The 24796-nt window shown below is 38.9% G+C and overlaps 1 protein-coding gene across 3 annotated transcripts in view; it reads left to right on the top strand.

The window, feature by feature from the left end:
• Positions 1-24796, top strand: part of znf462 (zinc finger protein 462) — a 53700-nt gene that overhangs the window by 14112 nt on the left and 14792 nt on the right. For all 3 annotated transcript variants that reach the window (XM_087790713.1, XM_087790711.1, XM_087790712.1), the window contains exons 2-4: positions 11832-12073; positions 15840-20977; positions 21781-21915. In XM_087790713.1, coding sequence (XP_087646839.1) covers positions 11872-12073; positions 15840-20977; positions 21781-21915 — 5475 coding nt within the window. In that variant the 5' untranslated portion in view covers positions 11832-11871. The remainder of the gene's footprint in view (positions 1-11831; positions 12074-15839; positions 20978-21780; positions 21916-24796) is intronic.

Here is a 24796-nt window from a genome sequence, read left to right as displayed (position 1 = left end):
GGGGAGTTTGTTTAAGACAGGTGTCTTTTATACAGGTAACAAGTTCAAACAGGTGCAGTTAATACAGGTAATGAGTGGAGAACAGAAGTGCTTCTTAAAGAAGGTCTTTGGAAGCCTTAATTTGTACTGGTTGATAGACAATCAAATACTTATAAATACTTACCTCTACATGCTTTGTAAGTGGGAAAACTTCAAAAATCAGCAGTGTATCAAGTACTTGTTCTCCACACTGTATATACTTTTAATATTCTGAGCATTTTATTTATTTTGGACAAGTTTTATTCCATTAGCTAAGTCATATGTCAAAACAAGTCAAATATAAAACTGATTTTAAATGGATGTCAATATCGGGAACCATAGGTGGCGCTAGCAAAAACTCAAAAGGACTCCAATATATTCAGAATAGACTCTCACTACCAGTCAAAGTAGCACTTGTAGGCTAATCAATAACTATACAAATTGTTAAATGCACAACAAATATTTGCCCGTTTCAAAATAGTTTAAACTAAATGTTGTTTTGGAGACTGTGCTATACAATTTTGTTCATATTATCATTAATGTTCCTACTGAATACTGAATATTTTGAGTTCTAGTTCTTACTATCTCACGATCTATGTTCTTTATCTTTAGACTTAGATTGTATCATCTTGTTCTTTCTCTTTATTTCTCTTCGTTCTTGTTCTTATTTTTATGAATAATTGCTGTATTGCTGTGTCTAATTGTAAAAAAACAATAAAGTCAATAAAGTTCTACCTAACCTAATCTAACCTTACTAGAACTGAAATGGGGTCACGATACAAGTCGGCCGACCTAATATACTTCCTTCCGTAGCTCATAAAACGACAACTCAGTTCAACATATTGAGTGTATGACAAACTTCCAGAAGGCTTTCTTCTTATACATCATAAACATGTTTCCACTTTCAGCCCGTTGTGGATTCAAAGTATATTTGAGTTTTGCTTCCTCACGTTTGCCAGTTGCACTGCTGTCCGGGCTTGAGTCTCCGCCAGTAACTAAGTGTTTATGAAAGTAGAATTTAGAGAAATTACATCAAATAGCTGCAGTAAACACCACTAAGTAGTCCTTGGAGGCCGAGATAAACATTTGTTTCATGGCCGAAGTATTCCAGCGCTGGCGTGCGAGGACTGACACTGATCCGGACGGTGACCTCGCTCGTCCCGGGACCAGCAGAGCCTCCTTTTTAAACCATGTGTAACGCCTGCTTATCGGAAGAAGTCCGACCGGGGCCCCCGAGATGAGACATCGATTCCACCTGGTGGATCGATGGCGTGGGCCCGAGATATGAGGAATCAATAATGTTTTTGCCACAACATTCATCACACGGCTGCTGGCGCCGAGTGATTGAAACGGCACACGAGTGTGATTGAATAGAACGGATTTGTATTGGACTGGATCTTGAATTTTGTTTCCAAAAGTTGGTCGTTGGAGCTGCTTTTTGAATGGCATCGCACGGGTTTATGGAGTGCTAGTCAAAAACAAGCTATTGATTTTAATATCAATATATCTAGAAGTGGTGTCTGTGTGTCCTGGTGTCCAGTGAAGACCATTCCTAAAAAAAAATTACAAACCTGTGATCTTCAATAGAACTAGATTTGACGAAGTGTCAACATATTTTTGAAATTAATGCAAGAGATGAAATAAAACACAGAAATGGATTCCTAGCACTTTGATAACAAGGTTCAAAACTATTTCTCAAGGATCCTAAGTAAATACCGTAGAATTTTTGGATTATCTTTGATACAAGTTATCCTGGAGCCTGTTGTATCCTCTCGTCCTCAGTCATAGATGGTAGAATGTAATGAGCGGCAGTTTAATCGCGACACTGGTTGAACAAAGGGCGTGAATATTTGCATGTTTATTGTAAATATAAATAGGATTATTTTATTCAACACACACTTGATTGAATAATAAGCCATAAAATAACTATGATATTAATAAAGTACTTTCAGCCCCAAAATAAATAGATACTTATTGTGTTGTACAGTAATGTGAAAAAACTAAAACATGAAAAAAAGTCATCACAAACCTAATGTACATACTGTATTTTTGCTACTTTTAAGAGTTGTTTCGTATTTCTTTATAGTGTATATTTTGGTAATTTTAGATGGTACTTATACTTGGATTTTTTACTTCACCAACTGTCTTGGTATGCTATAACTACAACCAAAATATAATTAAATAAGTATTTCTGATAATGATTAACTAGTTTGTGTACATAAAGTATTATATCAACACAACAAGAATTGAAATCTGTATAGCTAGAACAATACAAAGTAGATTTGGGATTAATGTATTATTTTTGTACAATAAAATGGCAAAAAAAGAGGCTAAGATCTCCTGATATATTGTGACCTGTCCATCCTTATCAGGCATGATCTTCTTCTACTGTATATACTATATTTGTGAACGTAACAAGAAGCTCCGGTGGATCCAAACCTGTCGTTTGTTGTCGGTTCAACTGGTCCGTCACATGAAGGCCGGTCAGGTCGAACCAGCTTCTCTTGAACCAGTGTTGTCACTCGCTACGATACACCAGACACGAGGTCATTTTGACGACGACTCACTCCTTACATGAACAAATGACACGGTGAGAGTGAAGGACAAATATTTCAGATTCTTTCATTGGGATTTAAACTATTATCCGAGTCACATCTGGAATCTTTAATTGAAATTAATCTAGTCATTTTCTACCCTTTTCTCCTTGAATTAATTTTTTTTTTTTACTAAATCTTGGTTAACATGTGACCATATGATCATTAAGTCGCTTGAAAATAAAATTAAAACATGATTTATTTTCTTATTTGTCCTTATTATTGTTTTATTAACTGCAATTGTACACTCGAGACACACTCTGGAAACTACATTCGTTGGATTCTATAAAAAGAAATATGAATTAACCACATGACATGCTGTTTTTTTCACATGATTGTATTTCAGTGTGAACAGAATGGTGTCTTTATTTGTGTTTAATTCAATATTTATTTACATTTTTATTAACATACCTTCACCACAAAGAGATGGAAATAAATACAATAAAAGTGTGTAATAATAATGTGTTTATCTTGTGTTGAGGTATCAATTAACTAACAACAATTTTCATCAATAGCAAGATAAAAAAAGATCAATATCATGAGCCATTGATGCCAATAAATGTCTTTAACAAACACTGATTTTCAAAGTAACACCTGATAGACTGTTCAATAAATATCCAAATTGTTCATTTAGATTCAAACTATTATCTGAGTTGGAAATCTTATTAAGTCATTTATTTTATCGCCATTTTTTTCTTTTTTGTTGTTATTAAAAAGTTGTTTTCGTCCTGGTTTGGACAGCACATGGTGCACTTTCCTTTTTTCAATATCAAACCACTCACTACGGAGTTTAACCTTTTTTTGTAATAATCAACAGGCGAGGAGGCTGGAAAATACAGCATCTATTCTTCGACTATGAAACCGAAGTTCTCGGTGAACTTCCTCGGTTCGCACCAAAAGGAAACCCAGTGTGTGAACAACATGACTAACTATTGCTTCACTTGTAAAAGCTTCAAAGTCCACTGCTCTCTCAACTCCACACCTGGATCGTGTCCTTAAGACTGATGCACCTCCTTCTTCTTCAGAGCTAACCTCACTTACACCGCTGATCCTCCAGATAGAAGCAGGTGGAGGTGACCCGGGCCTTCCTCAGGGTGACTTCTGGAGACCTCCCTGCACAGCTATGCTAGGCATGTGCGACCGGGGGGGGGGGCGGGCCCGGGGTCAACCAAGGACACGTTGGAGAGAGATTACTAGTTTGTTACAAACAGGTTATATATTGTACATCAGATGATTTCATCTTTATCACAGAACAAAGTGGAAGACACTAATTACCACACCCGCCTTACTTATGGTGCCATCAAAACGGTGAACTCCCATGATGCCCTTTTGTATACACTGCTCTTTAACGTAATTGTTCGCTTCAATACTGTTCTTTATCTATATTGCTCTGTCAAAAGTGATCGATGGCTGTGATCGGTCGGCTGGGCGGCAAAGCATTATGGGACCTGTTCAGGTCACCGTAACTGTAACAGGTGAGATGGTTTAGAGGGATCATATTTTTTTTAATTCACTTTAAATAATACTTTAATGTTGTCGAAGCGAGGTAGCTTTTTGAGAGAGTAAATAGTGTGTGAACGGCCGTGTGCATTTTTATCTGTTCCTTGTCATCGAACCACAGGAAGTGACTTATACAAGTGAACAAAGTTGCATCACACACCACAGTTTTTTGAGAATGATTTGACTATATCTAAAATTTATTGTGCTTGTGAGAGTAACAGTGGTCCAGCAGGGTCTGTTACACCAACTCTGTCCTGTTGACTCACGTTATTAAAAAAAACAAACATAATTTAATAGGAAGTTGTGTTTCATTGCTGTTGTGTGACCTCTGAGCCGAGGTGACGGGTTCAAGGCTTGAGTTGTTCAGGAAAAGCAGGTTGTTCAGTCGAACCAAACTTGATCCACGAGTGTTGACAAGCTCCAACACGACGGCGGTGACGCTCCTGCTGACTCATGTGTTGTCCAGTCCTGAGTCTCCTCGTGTGTGTCAGCAGCAGGATTTCAGATCGAGATTCTAGAGAAGAAGGGCCGGCCCTACCAATATGCGGGTCAACAGCAACTTAAGCCTCCCCCCTGTGACTTTACTATGCTTAACCTCCTGAGACCCTGTGTCCTCGCACAAGGTCATCACATGTTTCAGCAGCAACACACTTTGAATTTACTGCTTGTACAATAAATTTTAGCTTTTCTTTTTAAATCTTATACAGTATATAGACTTTTAGAACAATCAAATTTCAAATTTTGAAAATTTGTATTTTTTTAAGGAAATCCTTTTTTTTAAGCAGCATTTTTTTTAACAATTGAATTCAATAACTTATTTTGAAGATTAATACATTTCTTTACACATGGAGTTTGTCTCATTCCAAACATGAAAAAATGCTATTGTAAGTTCTGTTTTTTTATTTTTTATTTATAGCCTTTTAAATTCAATATCAAAATGTTTTGTTTTTTATTATTGAATAAAAAAGTCTAATATTTTCTTCATACATTTTTGTACACAGTTTGTTAATCTCATTCCAAAAATGAAAACAAATAAAATAATTTAAGATCTGTATTTTTTGTATTTGTAGCCGTTTAAATTCAATATGAACATTTATTTTTTTCAATTATTGAATAATAAAAAGTCGAATATTTTCAACATAAATACATCGTGTTTCACAGTCTAATTCCAAAAATTAAAAAATACAATTCATAAAATGTATTTTATTTTTAGCCTTTTAAATTCAGTATAAAAATGGCTCCACAGTTATTAACAGAAGATTCGATCAAGTAGCTTGTTTATGGAATAATTTGAATTAAAATATCAAACTCTATCTGTAAAAAACATTTAAAAAAAAGACAAAATCAATTAATTTAATCATTCAATAAAAACGAATTTTATTGTTCAATATAGAAATTATTTATTTCAATTATTATTTAATAAAACAAAACAACATTTCAATGAAAATAATGTCATAATTTCAAGAAAGCTCGTATACTAAGGCCCGTTTTTGTACTAAAGTTTGTCCGATTTCATAGATTTCTTGTTAACTTAAGGATTTTTCTGAATGTATTCTAGAGATGCTAGTGATCAAGATAGATGGTTGGTCGGTGAAGGACTATTGGAGGAGGTTTAAGTGGAGAACATGAAGGGAACCCATCAGATAAGATCATATTTATAGTTATTTTATGACCTAATCCAACATAAGTTACAGTTGTGGAAACATCTGTGTTGGACCTTTGCTCCAAACTACAACTGAAGCTTCTAGATGTTCCGATGTAAGACCATCTGAAACTAAACTCGGAGGCGAAACCAGCATCTTCGTCGACGGACCTCCTGGAGCAGCCAGGAGTGGACCGTCCATCCATATCTGGTGCAGCGATGAGTCAAAAATCTTGAACAGACGGCGACTCCGAACACGAGCGTCTGCAGGCGCATCACGGCGGGAGGAGGGGGAGGTGCCTTCAGGCGCCGAGGGGACGGATTTCTGCGAACGGAAGTCTTGGATTTTTTGGTCTGAATCAGTGACCATCTCGATTCCGGGAAGAAGATTTTCCTCCCGTCCATCAGGCACGGTACTTGACGGCGGTTGCCGATTGGCTGAGAGGCTCCTTCTCCTGCCGCCGCATGACAACAACCGTGATCACGAGTCGTGAAGAGCCGTCTTCATCTCCGAGAAGAAGAAGAAGAAGAAGGAGAAGGAGGAGAAGGAGCTGCGACAGATGGCGTCTCCCACTGAGTCCTGATCTCAACCTCACCACCTCGGTTTGGGTGTTTGGATCACACGTCGCTGCACAACATGGACCTCTGTGTTTGTTTCCCAGCCCTGTAGCAAGTTATTAAGCATCAGACGATGTATTAATACTTCTTCAAGAGGAAACTACACAAGTCTACGTGAGACCAACGGGAAAACTTTGGTTCTAATTTTCAAGAATCCTGCCTTATTTTGAGTAGTGGTGTGAGGAGATATTGATAGAATTATATATTGTATCGATACTCAACTGTATATAAACATAAGTTGTTGTTTTTTCTTCAATAATTTAATTACACTTTTTAATTAAGTCTGTATTAATATATATACTTACTTTTTCTTTAATTTGTATTTACAATTAACATGCAAATATTTAAATATTATTTAATCTTCCGGCCAGTCATTATGTCCTCAGTTTTTTATTATTGTAATGTTTTTATTATTGGTTTATGTTACAATAAACTTTGTTTAAAGTATAATAATTGTATTATTATTATTATTTATTATTTATTATCATTTATGTGCAAGTATACACAGCTTTTGTTCATATTTTTGTTGCAATTAACTTATCGACCACTAGGTGACAGCACTTATTATATTATCTGCAGCTCAGGGAACAATGAAATCCTGCGAGATCCTGTCGATAACTGAGGATGAGAGGATACAGTAACTCCAGCATCTTTTAAAGCTGATGTTTGGAGATATTTTGGTTTGACAACAAATGAAAGCAGTTACGACTTCGTCAAGAGTCATGTGGTCTGTAAATTCTACAACACCAGAGTCAAGTACTCGACAGTACTACAATTATATATATCCTGGCAATGACTGTGGACGAGAGGATACAGTGACTCTAGCAGCTTTTAAAGCTGATGTTTGGAGACATTTTGGTTTCATAACAAATGAAGTTGAGACCTCATCAAGAATCATGTGGTCTGTAAATTCTGCAGAACCAGAGTCAAGTACTCGACAATACTACAAATATATATACAGTATATTCCAGCGATGACTGAGGACGAGAGGATACAGTGACTCCAGCGGTTTTTAAAGCAAATGTTAGGAGATATTTTGATTTGAAAACAAATGAAAGCAGTTACGACTTCGTCAAGAGTCATGTGATCTGTAGATTCTGCAACACCAGAGTCAAGTACTAGACAATACTACAAATATACAGTATATATCCCGGCGATGACTGTGGACTAGAGGATACAGTGACTCCAGCAGCTTTTAGGTCTTTTAAAGCAGAGTCAAGTACTGGACAATACTACCAATATATCCTTGTTACTACAGTATCACTATATATTGTATCGTGATATGCATCGTATCGTCGGATTCTTTTTCCAATACACTCCGTCCAGGATGCGCCTCAGAATAGTTAGTATTCCAAGTCTTCTCATCCGTCACCTTCCCTGAGGTTCCTCAGGCACAGTAACCTAAACTAAAGGCCTCGTGTTCCTCCTGCTCTCTCATGGAAACAATGACATTTACTCTGCCGTCTCCAGCTTAGTTCTTCAGCTCAGTAAATAAGCCAAAAAGGGGGTCAACATGTTTGTTTTAATCCCTAAACCAAACATCTATCTTCTGGCCGTCAACGGTGCACGTCTGCTGCCGTCACCTCCCCATTCTCCGGTGGTCGGGTCGAGAGGCCAGACCCCTTGTTTCTCCACCTTTTTTTTTTTCTTTTTTTTTTAAACCTCCAAAGCCTCAGCAGTCGAGGACAAAAAAGCTCCCGATCGCTCCCAGTCGAGCCGAAGCGTCTCTTTGAGACGGAGCAGCTGCTGACGGCAGTTTGAGTAGAGGGTGTGACCGCTGGCAGAGACCGCCGATGCAGAGAGACCGGTTGGTGATTAACAAAACGTCTGTAGACTTTGGAATCCGGGGAGCCCGGTCAGATGGCTTTGTCTCGTGCTTTTTCCACGGAAGGTCTTCCAGGTGGCGCCCCCCCCCCCCAAACCTCCCACCTCTCTGTCACCTCCTCGCCGAGATGAAGTTCTGACATGCCTCACATATTTAGACCTCCTCGTGAAACGTCTTCAGATGTTGCCTGACAAAAAAAAAGAAAAAGACTTCGCTGCATTCTCACGTCTCTCTCCGATGGAAGCAGGTTCTCTGAAAAGACGAGTGACACGAGGAGATGTTGTTTCTCAGAGTGTGGGCAGAGGACCCGGGGTACATCTGGCGGATAGATCTCCTGTCAGCGGGTCTCCAGTGGCCTGCCTGCCTTTTTTGAAAGCAAGAGGATCAGATCTTTGCGGGTCCATGTTGTGCACTGGCTGAACACCTAAGTTGCAGATCGTCGGCTCCTAAAATGGCTGCCCTTGAAGCCGGGGCTCAGGAGGAGGATCTGAGCAGCTCAGACGCAGCTGACGAGATGAAAGCAGTTACACAATCTCAGCCATTTAGTGGGCAAGTCTGCAGAGAGGCGGCCAAGACTTGAGCAGATGGTGAACATGGAGCAGCTCCCACCCCGCCCCCCCCCACCACCACTGCAGTGGACCTTCTTCTCCTTCATATCCATGTCAAGGAACCTGGCAACTTGGTCCTGCTGACCAGAGGGGGGCAGGGTGGGGCTGTAATCTGACCTGGTTCAACAATGGATCCTTGGTTGCTCAGGGACACGCTGGCAGCTTGTCCGGCTCACATGGGGTTTCTGCTTCTCCACTGAAGGAAGCGGGTCAGGATTCCTAACCGCCCCCCCCCTCTGGCCGGAACGTACCGGAATGCTCTTGGTTTTAACTCCGTGTATTACGTTCATTTAAGTCACTTTATTCACGATCGTTGCACCTGTTGTTGTTCTGGTCGAATTTTAACGTTTCTTGTTTATTTGACCGAATAAAGTGCAAATGAAATAGTTAAGCTGCGATAACTAAGAGAGTGAACGCTCAGGAATCTGTCGATGCGATACATATCACGATACAAGGACAATAATACGACTGGGATACTGAAGTAACAAGGATATATTTGTAGTATTGTCCGAGTACTTGACTCTGGTAATACAGACCACGTGACTCTTGACGGAGTCGTAACTGCTTTAATTTGTTTTCAAACCAATATATGTCCAAACATCAGCTTTAAAAACTGCTGGAGTCACTGTATCCTCTCGTCCTCAGTCATCGCCAGAATTTATAGATCACATGACTCTTGACGAAGTCGTAACTGCTTTCATTTGTTTTGAAATCAAAATGTGTCCAAACGACAGCAGCTGGAGTCACTGTATCCTCTCATCCTCAGTCATCTCCGGGATCTTTTATGATTTCATTGTTCATTTAGCTGCGGAGTACGTAATAACTGCTGCCATCTAGCGTCCGGAAGTTTAATTGCAACACAAAATGAACAAGTACAATGAATATTTATGTTTCAATTGTAAATAAGCTTAATTAAAAAAATTTTTTTTTTTATATACATTTGATTGAATGTTTAACTATCAAGAACTCAACTAACCAACTAAAAAATGAAATCGATTGTACAAATAAAATATTTGTATAAATATGCACATAGTATCGATACAGTATTGTGAAACAAATATTTTGATTTTCAAGAATTAACTTTATTCAATTTTATATTAAATTATTAAAAAGAATTCAATAAAACGTGTATGTATAAAATAAATATGTTCAAAATAAAATATGATTTGAATTAGAAAAATGTCAAAATATTATTTTTAATTGATACAATCGATAAAGTATTTTGAATAAAGAATATGCAATATTTATAACGGTATCAATATTGTCTCGCGCCACGAGACAAACCAAATACACCTGATTTGTTCACAGACCTCTAGGGGGCGTTTTAAGAAATACTGAATTTAATAATAGTAATGATGTTCATATATTTATTAGTTTAAAATTTGGCAAATGTTGCTACTATTTGAAACATTCTTATTGGAAATAATTTACTTCAATAGTTGGACGAGATGGTGAAGATCTTCTCAAACGACCCCCCCCCCAAAAAAAAACACAATCAAACCTTCAGGACATTTTTGACTTTCATGTCAAGTGAGCGTCGTGACCTTCCTTCACCTTCTCCAGGCTCTGCAGCGAGAGCAGGCTGAGACGAAATGAAAGGTGATTAAAAGGTTCTGATGAAAGAGCCGTGAAACAACAAGCAACCTCATCATCAGCTCCAGAGTCCGGAGACACAAAGCCGCCCGTCTCCCCGTCCAATCTTATCTGGGAGCTGCTGATAGAATCTGAGGACTAGCCTAAATACTGGAGCTACTCTCCAGCTGTTGCTGATCCAGAGGTAACGTCAGACCCGTAATCCCTGGTCGCTGCATTGTTCTTGCGATCGGCCTCCAGAAGTGGGACCTTCTTATAGCGTGTGGTCGAGTCTCCAGCAGCATTCTGGGATGTTTGTTTTATTCTTCTGATATTTATTTATTCCTAAGAAGCAGCTCTTGACTTGTTTTTCAATGTAACATCAGTACAACAAAAACAACTGTTACCAGAGATTCATTATTTATGGGAGTTTATCAATAAAATCTGAATATTCAATCCTGGAATTTAACATTTTAAATGTTAAAACTCTTTTATTGAAATGTTTGCATTGAATTATTTCTTTGAATAATTCAATAATGTATTTATTATACAAACATGTGATATTGAATAAAAAAAGCTGCACATATATATATATTTTTTAATAAAAGTTGTTTTATTTATTTATTGGAATTAGTTTCGCAATATATGTGTGTAATTATAAATGATTTATAAAATATGAAATTTAAATACATATAAAAAAACTAAACTAATTTAAACTTTGTAAAAATAAACAAAACATTAAAATTTCAATATTTCAAATGTAAGTCTGTATTTTTTATTGAAACGTTTTTGTTGTTTTAAGCATTAAATTATTTCTTTGAATAATTCTATTAAATAATTGTTCTACTTTACCGATACTTTTTATTGCACGTATAAAGGCTATGAATATAAATTTTTAATGTATTCATTATTTTTTTAATTATTGAAATTCAGATTTTTATAATCTATGTGCAAAAATACCGTTTAGAAAATATTTAAACATATTATATAAAAAATAATTAAAAAAAACAAAAACACAAAAAAGTCATCCTTCCAATATACAAATTATTTGATTTAAAAATAAAAGCATTTTAAATGTTAAAAATCTATTTAAAATCTTTTTTTAATTTTATTTTTAAATACTTTTATTGTACCAACACTTATATATTTAATTTAAGAGGATACGAATAAAAAATATGGATTTTAGAACATTTAATTTTACACTTTTTTTGGGAAATAAAATATCAAACTCTATGTGTAAATATAATAAGAAAATATTCCATTTTTAAAATTCAATTATTAGAAAAAAGCAATTTCAACCTTTCAATATACGAATTATTGAATCGAATAATTAAAAATACAAACAAATATTTCAAAACGTTGAAATCATTAAATATTCTGATGACACTGATATACTCTCACACGTCAATATCACAATAATTCCATTTCTAAATCTGTCATTTCCCTTTTCTCAGGTTTCCCTGATTTTCCAGGGACAGCGCCCCCCGTCGAGCGATGGAGGTACTGCAGTGTGACGGCTGTGACTTCCGTGCCGAGTCATATGACGACCTGAAGAGCCACATCCAGGAAGTGCACACGGTTTTCCTGCAGCCCGCAGACGCCGATGAGTCGGAATCACTGAAGGATGACGATGAGGATGACGAGGAAGATGAGCACAGGGCGGACGCAGACGTGGCTCCTGCTAAAGCTGGAATGAGTACGTTAGTCATGTTTATGAGGAAAAATTTCATTTTGTGTGTGTGTGTGTGTTGATGACAGTGTGTGTCTTTAACTCATCTACAGTCCTGGCATTTTCAGTGTTTTTATTTTTGTTTCATTAAGTGTCAGCTGAGGAAACAACAGGAGAAAAACATTGATAAAAATACAAATTAAATAAACGTACACTATATATAAAACCATATTTAATCCTTAAAATATTTAAACAAATAACACAAGCCTAATAAACATAAATGATGTATTTTTCTAACAGCGTTATACCAGGCGTGGATAAGATGTTGTATAAATCAATAGTGAAAGAATCTTTAAAGGGCAGCAGTGAGCGCTGCCATGATGGATGATGGAGAGACTGGAGGTGTCAGAGATGGAGAGGTTGTCATTGGGAGTGACTCGAAAGGACAAGATCAGAAATGAATGTATCGAATCAGCAGCTTCTGTGGAGACACCAGATGTTTCTGGACATGTGTGGAGGAGAATGTGTCGGACGGAGAATGTTGGGAGACATTTAGAAAGAAAAGAAAAGACAAAAAAAGGCAAATGAGGTTTTTGATTGATTCAATCTGATGCATCTTTGATTTTCCTACAGTTCTATGGCAGTATTTCAGTGCCATCAGAATATTAAATGCTTGAATTTAACATTCTATGTGACACACTTCATTATTTTTTTGAAATGTTGTTGTTTTTAAGCATTTCATCTTTTTCACATTATCGAATTCAACACCAGAGTCAAGTACTTGACAGTACTACAAAAATATTATATATATATATATATATATATATATATATATTTATATATATATCCCAGCGATGACTGTGGACGAGAGGATGCAGTCAACTCCAGCACCTTTTAAGGCTTTTAAAGCAGAGGCAGGTACTCAACGGTACTACAAATATATATATCACAATATATTGTTATATATTATATATTATTTTCAATCATTCTATTTTAAAAGTTTAAAATATTTGATTTAATATATCAATTCAAAAATGTGTATAAGCTTTTTATTATAAATTGAATAATAAATGTTCTCTAAATAAATGGTATATATACATTTACATAATATATAATAAATTCTTATATTCTAATTTTAATAATTGAAAAATACATTTTGTAAATTCAATATAAAAGTCAAATTATTTAATTAAATTACTCCAAAAAATAATTAAATCCTTACAATAAAGGGAATTATTTAAACAAATAAATTATATAGAGGTTGATATTCTAACTACAATTAAATTCAATAATTTTTAATTCAATACAAAAGTAAAGTTTTTATGTTGAATTTAAAAGGCTACGAATGAAATATTTTTGAATTTAGAACATTTATTTTTTATTTAATTGACTTAGAATATCAGACTCCATGTGTACTTTTTTTTTAAATTACTATGGAAAGATTAGGTTATTTTTTAATGTATTCTTAACTGTTTAAAGAAAAACTCAACCTTTCAATATACAAAATATGGAATTCAATTATATAATTAAATGATTCTACTTCTGTATGTTCATGAAGTCATGAAGAGAATGTTTTTTAAAGGAGGATGGAGATGAAGTTGAGGCGGACGACTCGTGGTTTCAAACCTCTGATGGGATGAGCAGAAAGTTCTGGAAAGACTAGTTTTGTTACCCAACAGGCATGATCTGGTAAAAGACTAAATGTAACAACAACCTCATAATGGTTTGCAAAACAGCAATCTGCAGTAATTCTTCCAATTACACAAGTAAAAATGTCCTGCCATATAATTTCTCCTCCCTAATATTCATAGCCTGTCATGAAGAAAAACAGTCCCATATTGAACTGCAACAGTTACAAAGAAGAGTCAAAGAGAGAATATTAAACCTGTTCAAGACTTGTCAGTGTAACAAAGACAAGAAGCTACACAATAAACACAAAATATTGTGTATTATTTGACACCACCTTGTACATTATGACCATCATAGTGTGTGTGTCCATGGCTCCTCCAGACCTAGTGCTGCTAGTTATCTGGAGCCCAGATGTGAGCAACAGATCCTCCAAAGTCCTGCGACACGTCATTGGTGTCTCCAAGATGGTTCCAGCACAAATGTTTTTGTTTTTTCTGTGTGGACGAAAGAGTTTGCATGGAGCACCTCGACCGGAGGCTCAGATCTGCTGATAGTGTCTCGTTGTAGCAGCAAATACACAGCTGGAGTAGATCTAGTTAAAACACCTTGAACCCGTGATCTTTAGTTGAACTTTCATATGTCAGATCAGTCCTGGTTCAACATTTAAAAAGTATTTCCTGTGTAGAAAAAAACATGAGTGACTCAGAACTACGTGTCTTTCCATTCCTGGCTTTTATGATGATCTTGGTCAATGATCTGAAGCTGAACTTTGAGACTCTTAAAACACAACACAGGTCAACGTGACCTGTAGTGACAACAATGTTTGCCAAAGTATCGCCAAACATTGACGTGGATTTAGGAAGTGAAGAGGATGGTTGTACTGGTAGAAATTAAACATTCATAGAATAAACCAAAATACTTCAAAATCCAATCAGAATTTTAAGTCACAGACGCCATCTTTGTCTTGTTGCAGGAGTATAAAAAAAAGTGTTTCCCAAAGACACATTTTGATTTCTGTTTATGTTATTTAAGAATTGTAATTTTTATCAAATTAGTGGTGTGTATTGGAAAGAACCTGGCGATACAATACATATTACAATACAGGGGCAAAAATACAATATATTGTGATACTGTAATAACAAGTATATATGTGTAGTATTGTCGAGTACCTGACTCTGGTGTTGTAGTATTTACAGACCACATGACTCTTGACGAAGTCGTAACTGCCTTCATTTCTTTTCAAACTAAAATATGTCCAAACATCAGCTTTAAAAGCTGCTGGAGTTTATTGTATCGTCTCGTCCTCAATCATTGCCAGGATATATATAATATATTTGTAGTATTGTCGAGTACTTGACTCTGGTGTTGCAGAATTTACAGACTACACGACTCTTGACGAAGTTGTAACTGCTTTCATTTGTTTTGAACCTAAAATATGTCCAAAATTCAGCTTTAAAATCTGCTTGCAGTCGACTGTATCCTCTTGTCCTCAGTCATCGCCAGGATCTCATGGGATTTCAATGGTCATTTAGCTATGAAATACGCAATGATCTCGGCTATCTTGTGACCAGAATTTTAGTTGGACCAAAAAATGTAAAACCAAAAAAATGGAATTATTTTGATTTTAAACACAATTTACCTATAAAATAACCATAAGAACCGTTGAAATATAATTTGAACCCCCAACCCCCAAAAGTAAATGCTACATTGCTGTGTAACATCCATACAAAATGTTAGAAAATAATATCTTTATATATTGCCATATCGATATTTTCTAACAACCCTACCAACCCTAACCCTAGCCAGCCACAGATGACCAAGATGACCAAGATAGTACAATTAACTTTATTATAGTTTTTAGTGATAAGTACAAAAACGTGTCAACAGACAGTAAGTACAGTACAGTACAATAATCAGTCACTTGAAAGATTCGAGGGAAATCCAAATGCTTGACTGAAGTTGTTTGGATGTGAGTGGGTTGTGGACTTAGAACCCAGATAAGAGAGACACCAGGATGGGAGGTAGGACTGTTGTGTACATTCATCAGAAGCTGGTTCAGGTGAAGGCATCAGATCAACAAAAAGTCATAATGTAACTGATACATTTCAGGGTTGATTTCTCGACATCATCAGACCACTCATGCCGTTCTCTCGCGTCTCTTTAGGTCCTCAACCTGCTGAAGGTTCCGACCGGCCTCCCCAGAAGAAAACGTCAGAACCCCAGCTGCATTTTTTCCAATGCAAGTTCTGCATCCGCTACTTCCGATCCAAGTCGTTGTTGAGGAACCACGTGAAAAAGGTTCACGACGTGAGCGAGGAGGAGGTGGCGGCGGCGCTCGACTCCACACCAGCAGAGAAGCAAACCAGCCGCAGCGCTGTCCTGCAGAACAACCGTTCAAAAGTGTTCTCCTGTCAGTATTGTGCGTACAAGTCTCCGCGGAGGGCGAGGGTCGTGAAGCATGAAGCTATGTATCACAGCAAAGTCCCCGCGGAAGGTGAAGGGGGCAAGACGGAATATGCTGATGTCGGCAAGGAGTCTGAGTCGGCAGCTGGACTAATGAAGGGGACGTTCGCGTGCGAATGGTGCGACTATCAGACGGACCAGAAGGACAGCTGGACGGATCACGTGGTGCAGGAGCACGGCGACAAGGTCAAGATAGTTTCCTGTGCGGAGGACAAGGAAGGGGAGGCGGCTGCGAGCCCGCCCACTCCGGAGTCTCCCTCGAGCCCGCCCAGATCAAAGTCCAGCTTGACTGACGGCAGCGATGAGTCGACAGAAAAAGCAGCATCTGAGAAAACAAATGTAGGAATCCCTCCCTTTCAGTTTGGCCTTCTCAGAGGAGTCACACCCAACAGCACTGGATCCTCGATTTTATCGAAGAGGTTCGCCACGTCCGAAACCTCCGGCGTGGCCCTCGACACCCACTTACTTAACGAGGAAGACTCGAATAGCAGTTTGGAGGAGAACGATGAAGAGGATCTCGGTGACATCGACGATCCCAGCTACACTGGAACACTGTCTGCAGATGCAAAGGCACTTTTATCAGATGACGATAATAAATTACTGGAGACTAAAGGCGTACCGTTCAGGCGGTTCATGAACCGGTTTCAGTGTCCGTTCTGTTCCTTCCTCACCATGCACCGGCGCAGCATCTCGCGTCACATCGAGAACATTCATCTCTCCGGCAAAGCGACAGTTTATAAATGTGATGAATGCCCTTTTATTTGCACCAGCACTTCGAAACTTACCGCACACAAGCAAACCCACAACCCTGTAGATCTCGAGACGATGGACCTAACCAGTGACAGCCCGGATCCTCACGCCGACAATAACTCTGAAACCGTTAACGGAAGTTCCAAAGTCAACGGACGAAAGACCAGCATATCAAGCGACCCGCTAAACCCTCTTCGCTGCACGCTCTGCAGCTTCTCCACGACCACGCTGAAAGGTCTGAGGGTGCACCAGCAACACAAGCACTCCTACTGTGACGACCTAGATCCCACTGTCTACGAGCAACAGCTGAACGAGCAGCTGGACGCAGACACCGAGGTGTCTCCTATTTATGTGCAAAAAACTCAGACCTCCATTTTAGGACTTGCATCGAAAAAGTCCATCACGACAGGGAAAAGAGCCAGGAAGTCCATTAATGACTTGCCTCTGGACTTGTCCTCCATCAAGAAGAGGACTAGAATCGATGAAATAGCCAGCAACCTTCAGAGCAAGATCAGTCAAAGCCAACAGGACTTGATCATAAATCTGGACGAAATCGACGATGAAGACGGAGAACAGGGCATGAGCATCGACAGAGAAGATGATGATGACGAACAAAATTCAGTTTTCGCTTACGCACAGCAGCTGCTCTCCGACGAGTCCATTCACGATATAGGAAGAATTGGGAAAAGGAAAAGCAACCCCAAATCCAAACCCCGAAGCCTCCCCATCACACTCACCCTCTCAGATGACAGTGAAAACATTTCGGCTGATCTGAACGACAGTCGAGATGCAATTCCAGAACACAGTGACTTTTCAGAGGACAGTGGAATGACCAGGTTCTACTGCAAACACTGCGACTACCACAACAAGTCGGCCCGTAGCGTCAGCACACACTATCAGCGGATGCACCCTTACATCAAGTTCAGTTTCAAATACATCCTGGACCCTGAGGACCAGAGCGCTGTGTTTCGCTGCCTGGAGTGCTACATCGAGTACACCACTTACAACGACCTTCACCAACACTACATGGACCATCACCCAGAATCCAGCAACGTCCTTAACTTCAACCAGCCCAACTTGGTGTACATGTGCCGTTTCTGTTCGTATAAAAGTCCCAACGTCAGAAGCCTGATGCCGCACTACCAAAGAATGCACCCGACCGTCAAAATCAACAATGCCATGATCTTCTCCAGTTACGTGGTAGAGCAGTCCCAGAAACCCAGTGAATCCCAAACGCTCAGAGAAATTTTAAACTCTGGTCCCAAAAGTTTGAACGCATCCACGCCAAGGTCAACATCAAGCCCTGTTAGCAAATCCGTTGCCAAGAGTCCCGAGGCTGACGCAGAACCAGACCCTTTCAAAGACGCCATCGGTGGAAATGTTGTTGTTTATGACTGTGACATTTGTTCGTTCACCAGCCCAAACATGCACTCAGTTCTTGTCCACTACCAAAAGAAGCACCCCGAACAGAAGGCGTCTTATTTCCGTATCCAGAAAGCAATGAAGGTAATTTCAGTCGATCAGACCTCATCTGTCGGGAGTGCTTCATTTAACCTCAACATGTCATCAACCCCTAAATCAAATGCTGCTGTTTATGCATCTGATGAAGAAATGTACTACTGTAAACACTGTGTGTATAGCAACAAGTCTGTTGTGGGAGTGTTGGTCCACTATCAGAAGAGGCACCCTGAAGTGAAGGTGACGGCTAAATACATCAAGCATGGTGCTCCCACGCCAGGTTTGATGAAATTAATGGATGATTTGCAAATTGCTGCCCCAAAACAATTTATGTCTCAATTCCAAAACAACGGTCACGACGGGAACCTGAGCCCGAAACCTGCAGGTGGCGAAGACGAGCTATTCTTCTGCCAGCACTGTGATTATGGAAACCGAACTGTCAAAGGGGTTCTCATTCATTACCAGAAGAAACACCGAGAGACCAAATCCAACGCTGACCTGGTCCGTCGTCACACGGCTGTCGTCCGAAGTCAACGTGAACGTGCACAAATGGTCCAGTCGGGTGGCGTCGCCACAGCTACGACCCCAGCTCCCCAGGACACTGAAAACGCAGCACCTCTTCGTTCCCTCAAGTGCAGACACTGTACCTACACCTCACCGTATGTCTACGCTCTAAAGAAACACCTGAAGAAGGAGCACCCGACTGTGAAGGCGACTGCAATGAACATTTTACACTGGGCTTACCAAGACGGTATTTTAGAAGCAGGCTACCACTGCGAGTGGTGCATTTACTCCCACGCTGATCCCCAAGGCCTGCTGTTGCACTACCAAAGACGCCATCCCGAGCATAATGTCGATTATGCATACATGGCCAGCAAGTTGTGGGCTGGACCAGAAACTAATCACCAGGGAGGCAATGGGGAGACTAGACACTACAAATGCAAAGACTGTGCCTTTGAGGCCTGTTCTATATGGGACATCACCAGCCACTACCAGGCAGTCCACCCTTGGGTCATTAAAGAAGATGAATCTGTGCTCTTGAGTATCATCAAGGGCCAGGGCTCGGCAGAGAAGGCCCAACTGCAGGTTGCCAAAGAACACGCATCTTATAACTGCGAGATGGTCGAAGATGACGGCCCTCTGATCATCGCCACCATGGCTCAAGAAGGCAACCCCACTGCATCCCACCCCCGTCTTTCCATCTCACAAAATGCTTACCAGTGCACTGTTTGTTTGTCGGAGTACAACAGTCTTCACGGACTTCTTACCCACTATGGAAAAAAGCATCCAGGCATGAAAGTCAAGGCTGCCGATTTTGCACAGGAGGCAGACATAAATCCAAGTTCCGTGTACAAATGTCGCCACTGTCCGTATGTGAACTCCCGCATTCATGGGGTCTTAACTCACTACCAAAAAAGACACCCCCTGGTAAAGGTCACCGCAGAAGATTTTGCTAATGACATCGAGCAAATCTCTGATGGCAATGAGGCGGAAGATAAAAGCAAAACACAACGGCAGGGCTATGGTGCGTACCGGTGCAAAATGTGCCCCTACACACACGGGACACTGGAGAAACTCAAAATCCATTACGAGAAATATCACAATCAGTCAGCCACGGAGATGTTTTCCCACTCTTTTACAACTGTCTCTTATAATCAGGAAACTGAGCCAATAGCTGAATGCAGTGCCAGTAATTTATCAAGCACAGCCAAAGTCCAGGAGGTCAGTCAGTTGGACTTTGCCATCTCCCAGTTACCCATCAATAAGACAGAGAAACATGCAATATTCAGGTGTCAGCTCTGCAAGTACTTCTGCTCCACAAGGAAAGGCATCGCCCGCCACTACAGAATCAAGCACAACAATGTCCGCGCTCAGCCAGAGGGTAAAAACAACGTCTTCAAATGTGCTCTCTGTTCGTACACAAACCCAATACGCAAAGGCCTTGCAGCCCACTACCAGAAGCGTCACGATATTGATGCCTATTACACTCACTGTCTGGCTGCTTCCAAGACCACAGAAGAGAAACCAAACAATATAATCGCAACGCCCCCACCAGCGACCGATAATTCAGAGATGACAGAGGAAATACGTTTGGCTGTGGAGACGAAAAAATGTTCCCTCTGTGCCTTCCAGGCCTTGAGCAGGAAGAGCATTGTATCCCACTACATCAAACGTCACCCGGGGGTGTTCCCCAAGAAACAACCAGGTAGCAAGCTAGGTCGCTACTTCACCATTATATATGCCAAAGAAGATGATAAAATTGAGGAATCGGAGGAGAACCACATGATGGAGGTCTCTTACGAGCCGGAGCAGGACGAGGACGACGACCAGCTCCCCTTTAAGTGTCTCAAATGCTTCCGGCTGTCATTCAGCACAGGCGAGCTGCTCTCTATGCACTACAATGACTACCACAGCGACGACTTGAAGAGAGACTTTGAGGTGTCGCCGGTTCCGGGGAACGAGGACTCTGAGTTGTATCAGTGTTTTCATTGTCAACTGAAGTTTTTGACGCTGTCCGTCCTGGCCGCGCATCTGCTCAGCCACAACGAGGAGTTTGAGAGGTGGGCGATCAAGCAGGAAGAGAGGATGAAGCAGAAATCTGTAGATCTACAAGTGGCCAAACCTTTGAAGGTGAGTGAAGATCCTTGTCGGAGAGCTGAACTCCGTGGAAGTGTAGCTGTGCAATCTGCATGTTGAAACTTAAACATTATTTATTGAAATATTGTTGTTGCTTTTAAAGCATGGAGTACATTTTTTGATCACTACATTTAATTGTTTGTATATTGAAAGCTTGAATTGGTGTTTTTAAATAATTACATTTTATAATTGATTTTTTTTCAAAATAAGTTAATTTTGTTGAACACATTTATGTTTCAAAATGTGTTCAACAAAATTAACTTATTGTTTTAAGTATTAATATTAATATTTAAGTAGTAAAACGTTTTTTTTAGGCCTTTAAATATACAAATTGTTCATTTATTCAATAAAAAACGATTCAACCTTTCTTTCAATTCAATTATTTAAATAAAAAAAAGATTTTAATGCTTTAAAAACAATAAGATTTCAATACAAAAATCCAAAGTTTCAACATTTTAAATATATATTATACATTCTGACGGCACTGATATACTTCCATAGTAAGAGGACCTGCTCCTAGTCTTTCCGAGGTCATTTGTCAATTGTCTAAATACGACCGTTGTGATGATGAATGTGCAGATGGACATGTCAGAGTTAGAAAATAACACAAATGAATCATGATAATGGCTCTGTCAGTGTTGTACAGTGTCTCTCCACAGTTTATAACAGGATTTATTCAAGATATTTTCAAACTACTACCAATATAAAATCAATAAAAATGCAGTATATTTAATTACAGAAGTTAAAATAAAGCACTGAAATAATTATTCTGATTTTCTGTTCTGTCTTATCAACAGGAAACACCTTTGAGCAAAACCCCAGTAGGATATCGGTGCAACTTCTGCGTGGAGGTGCACTCCACCCTCAGGGCCATCTGTAATCACCTACGGAAGCATGTCCAGCACGGAGAAGCCAAAGAGGGACACGTCAAGGTAATCATTCCGTAAATTCGCTTCTTTAAACTGTTGCCGGACTTGTTTTCACACCAGTGACCTGAACTACATTTGAATATTAGTTCCTGTTTGCATCGGAACAACATTGTTGTGACCTAGTTTCACAAGCGACAGTCAAACCGTCTTCACTTTACGTTCAGATGTCAGGAACATGTATCTTCTAAACCTATGCTGCCATCACACACACATCATGCACACTCAAGGCTGAACAGGAAACCGCTTCCTCTCGTCCGTTCTTCAACTTGAGTCCTCCTGCTGACGCCATCCTGGTCTTCTTCCCAGTCTGCTGCACTTCCCAGTCCATGACCTGAGTCGGCACCTTTCAAGCAGCAGCACTTTGGCTATTAAAATGCAGATTATACTTTTTTTTTTTTAAATGATTTTTGTTACATAGCGACGCCAGCGCGTCCATTAAATCATGCATCTTGAAGTTTCATGTAATTAGCTGTTTCTGCACCTTGGCATTGCTACACATTCAGATAGAACTTCAAATACTTCCTTGTTTGCCAAATCCCGCCCGCCGAGTGGTTTTATGTGACACAACTCAGAATCTAAGTGGATTATTGTGTATGTTTACATCCTTAACTATAAAGATGCCAGTGTGGAATATGAGGACTGACTTTGGAGCCTTGTGTGGTAGTACTACGAGTATCGCACATTAATATGACAGTCACTAGTGTTTTGAAGTTTTACCAGCATTTGGACAGGTGTTTGTGGGCCTTATACCCCCTAAAAAAATTGATTTGAGGTCAGTAACACAATCAGGGTTAATACATAAGGTTTACAAGGCAATCTGTCAGAAAATAGTATAGTCTACATATATAGTGTAGTTATACTATACTATAATATAGTTTTTTTTGCACCGATGAGGTTCAACATCCTACAGTTCCTACAGATCCGTCAACCCTTGAAGAAGGATGGGACAACAGAAAAAGAGCATCAATATAATGGCGAACATGAATACAATAAAAAGCGTAAGCATAAGAATTAACTTTGCGACTGTATATTGGAAACTTTGCGATGCTAGCATGGTTAGCACTATCATTTACCAGCTTTTTAATAGGTTCAAACTCTTTCAAACATTTATGAATAAAAGTTATTTAAAACAAGTTGATGGGTATTTACACCACAATTTGTTACTATCTGAGCCCAAACTAAGTTTTTTGTAGGAATATACTTTTTTTGTTAATATGAATTATAAAAATAAATGTAAACACAACATTTTTAAAATTAATTTAAAGCACTTTAAGCACAAATAAAAACACAAACTAGTTTGTGAAGTAGAATCTGTTGCCTTAGTTGTACTGATTCTACTTTTCATTTAATTAATGTTATTTTTAATTCTACTCCAACATATAAACGTCACTTTGTTAGTTTGTTAATGTTCCGCTGCCTCGTCTCACTTCCTCGTCTCTTCCACTGGTTATTCTATTTTGTTTATCAGCGGTGAGACCTTCTGCTTTGACATTCCATCTGCCCCCCCGGTGGGACGGAGGGCAGTGAAGGACGGAGCGGCGGAGCTATAACTTTTAGAGTCGCGGTGGGTTACCACTCAGACATTAGTATTCCACGGGGGCTGTTGAAAGAGGGGGAGCGGCGTCCAATAAGAGGCCTGTTCTCTTCTCCAGTCGCTCGTATAGTGAAGTTGAGCAAAGAAAAGATGGTGTCGGGGTTTCACTAGTACAGGGTTTTGTACTTTCTTCAAGTTGCTTCATGTTTAGTCTTGACATTAGAGTTCAGATTAGAACTAAACGAGTGCCATCAGAATATTGAATTGAATTTTTCTTATTGAAATACCGTCAAACTTACAGCCAATCACGGTGGCTCTATTATACCAGCATTTTATATTGAATTTAAAAGGCTAAGAATGACAAATATATTGAATTTAAAACATTTATTTTTGAACTATTGAATTTAGAATATGAAACTCTATGTGTAAAAATAAATAATTATTCTTTTAAATATATTAAAATAACTCATGCTTAAAAAAACAACAACATTTCAAATTTAATTTCCAACTATCTTTAATATTCTAATGCCACTGATGTACTTCCGTACGGCAGAATCTTCTGTTATTTGTCATCAAAACATTCACTAAAACCACCTTAAGTCGTGTCCACACATGAGGCGAGTTGTTGGGAGGACAAGGTTGGTGCGTATAAACGCGACACCTTATTTATGGCTCCATGAAGTGCAGGGTCAGGCGCTCGGACAGAAGGAATGAGTTCAGTCCGAAGGACGGAATAACAGTCACGGCGATGGTCGTTCTCAAGCCCTGGCGACAACACAGTGTCAAACAGCAGCAACAACCGGGTTCTATGATAATGTGACATGTTTTAAAGTTGATCTGATCTATTTTTAATTCAGTTTTTATGGTTATTATTTAGGTTGATTAAGTTTGTCTTGACGTAAAAAGAGGTCGAACACACATTATATTTTCTTTCTGTATCACAAAAGAGTGAGTCTGAACAGGTGGTCATTATCTTTTGGATCACTAGTGTTTGTTTACGATTAAGCTACTTTTCTATCTTTTAACCATGTAAGTTTTGATTGAATATTTTATGTGTTTGCGGCTGTATATTAGAAACTTAGCAATGCTACAACTTAGCATGTTAGCATGGTTAGCGCCATCATTTACTAGCATTTTAATAGCGTCAAACTTTTTTAAACGTATATAAATAAAATTTTAAACATTTAAAACAAGCTGATGGGTATTTACAACATGATTTGTTCCTATCTAAACTCAAACCAATGTTTTTTTTGTAGGAATAGAATATGAATTATAAAAACAACTGTAAACACAACATTTTTAATATGATTTTGAAGCACTTTAAGCAAAAATAAAAACACAAAATAGTTT

This window comes from Callionymus lyra, chromosome 5 (genome assembly GCF_982586985.1).
Source record: "Callionymus lyra chromosome 5, fCalLyr1.hap1.1, whole genome shotgun sequence".
Classification (NCBI taxonomy): Eukaryota; Metazoa; Chordata; class Actinopteri; order Syngnathiformes; family Callionymidae; genus Callionymus; species Callionymus lyra.
This window is presented reverse-complemented; position numbering and strand designations above follow the sequence as displayed.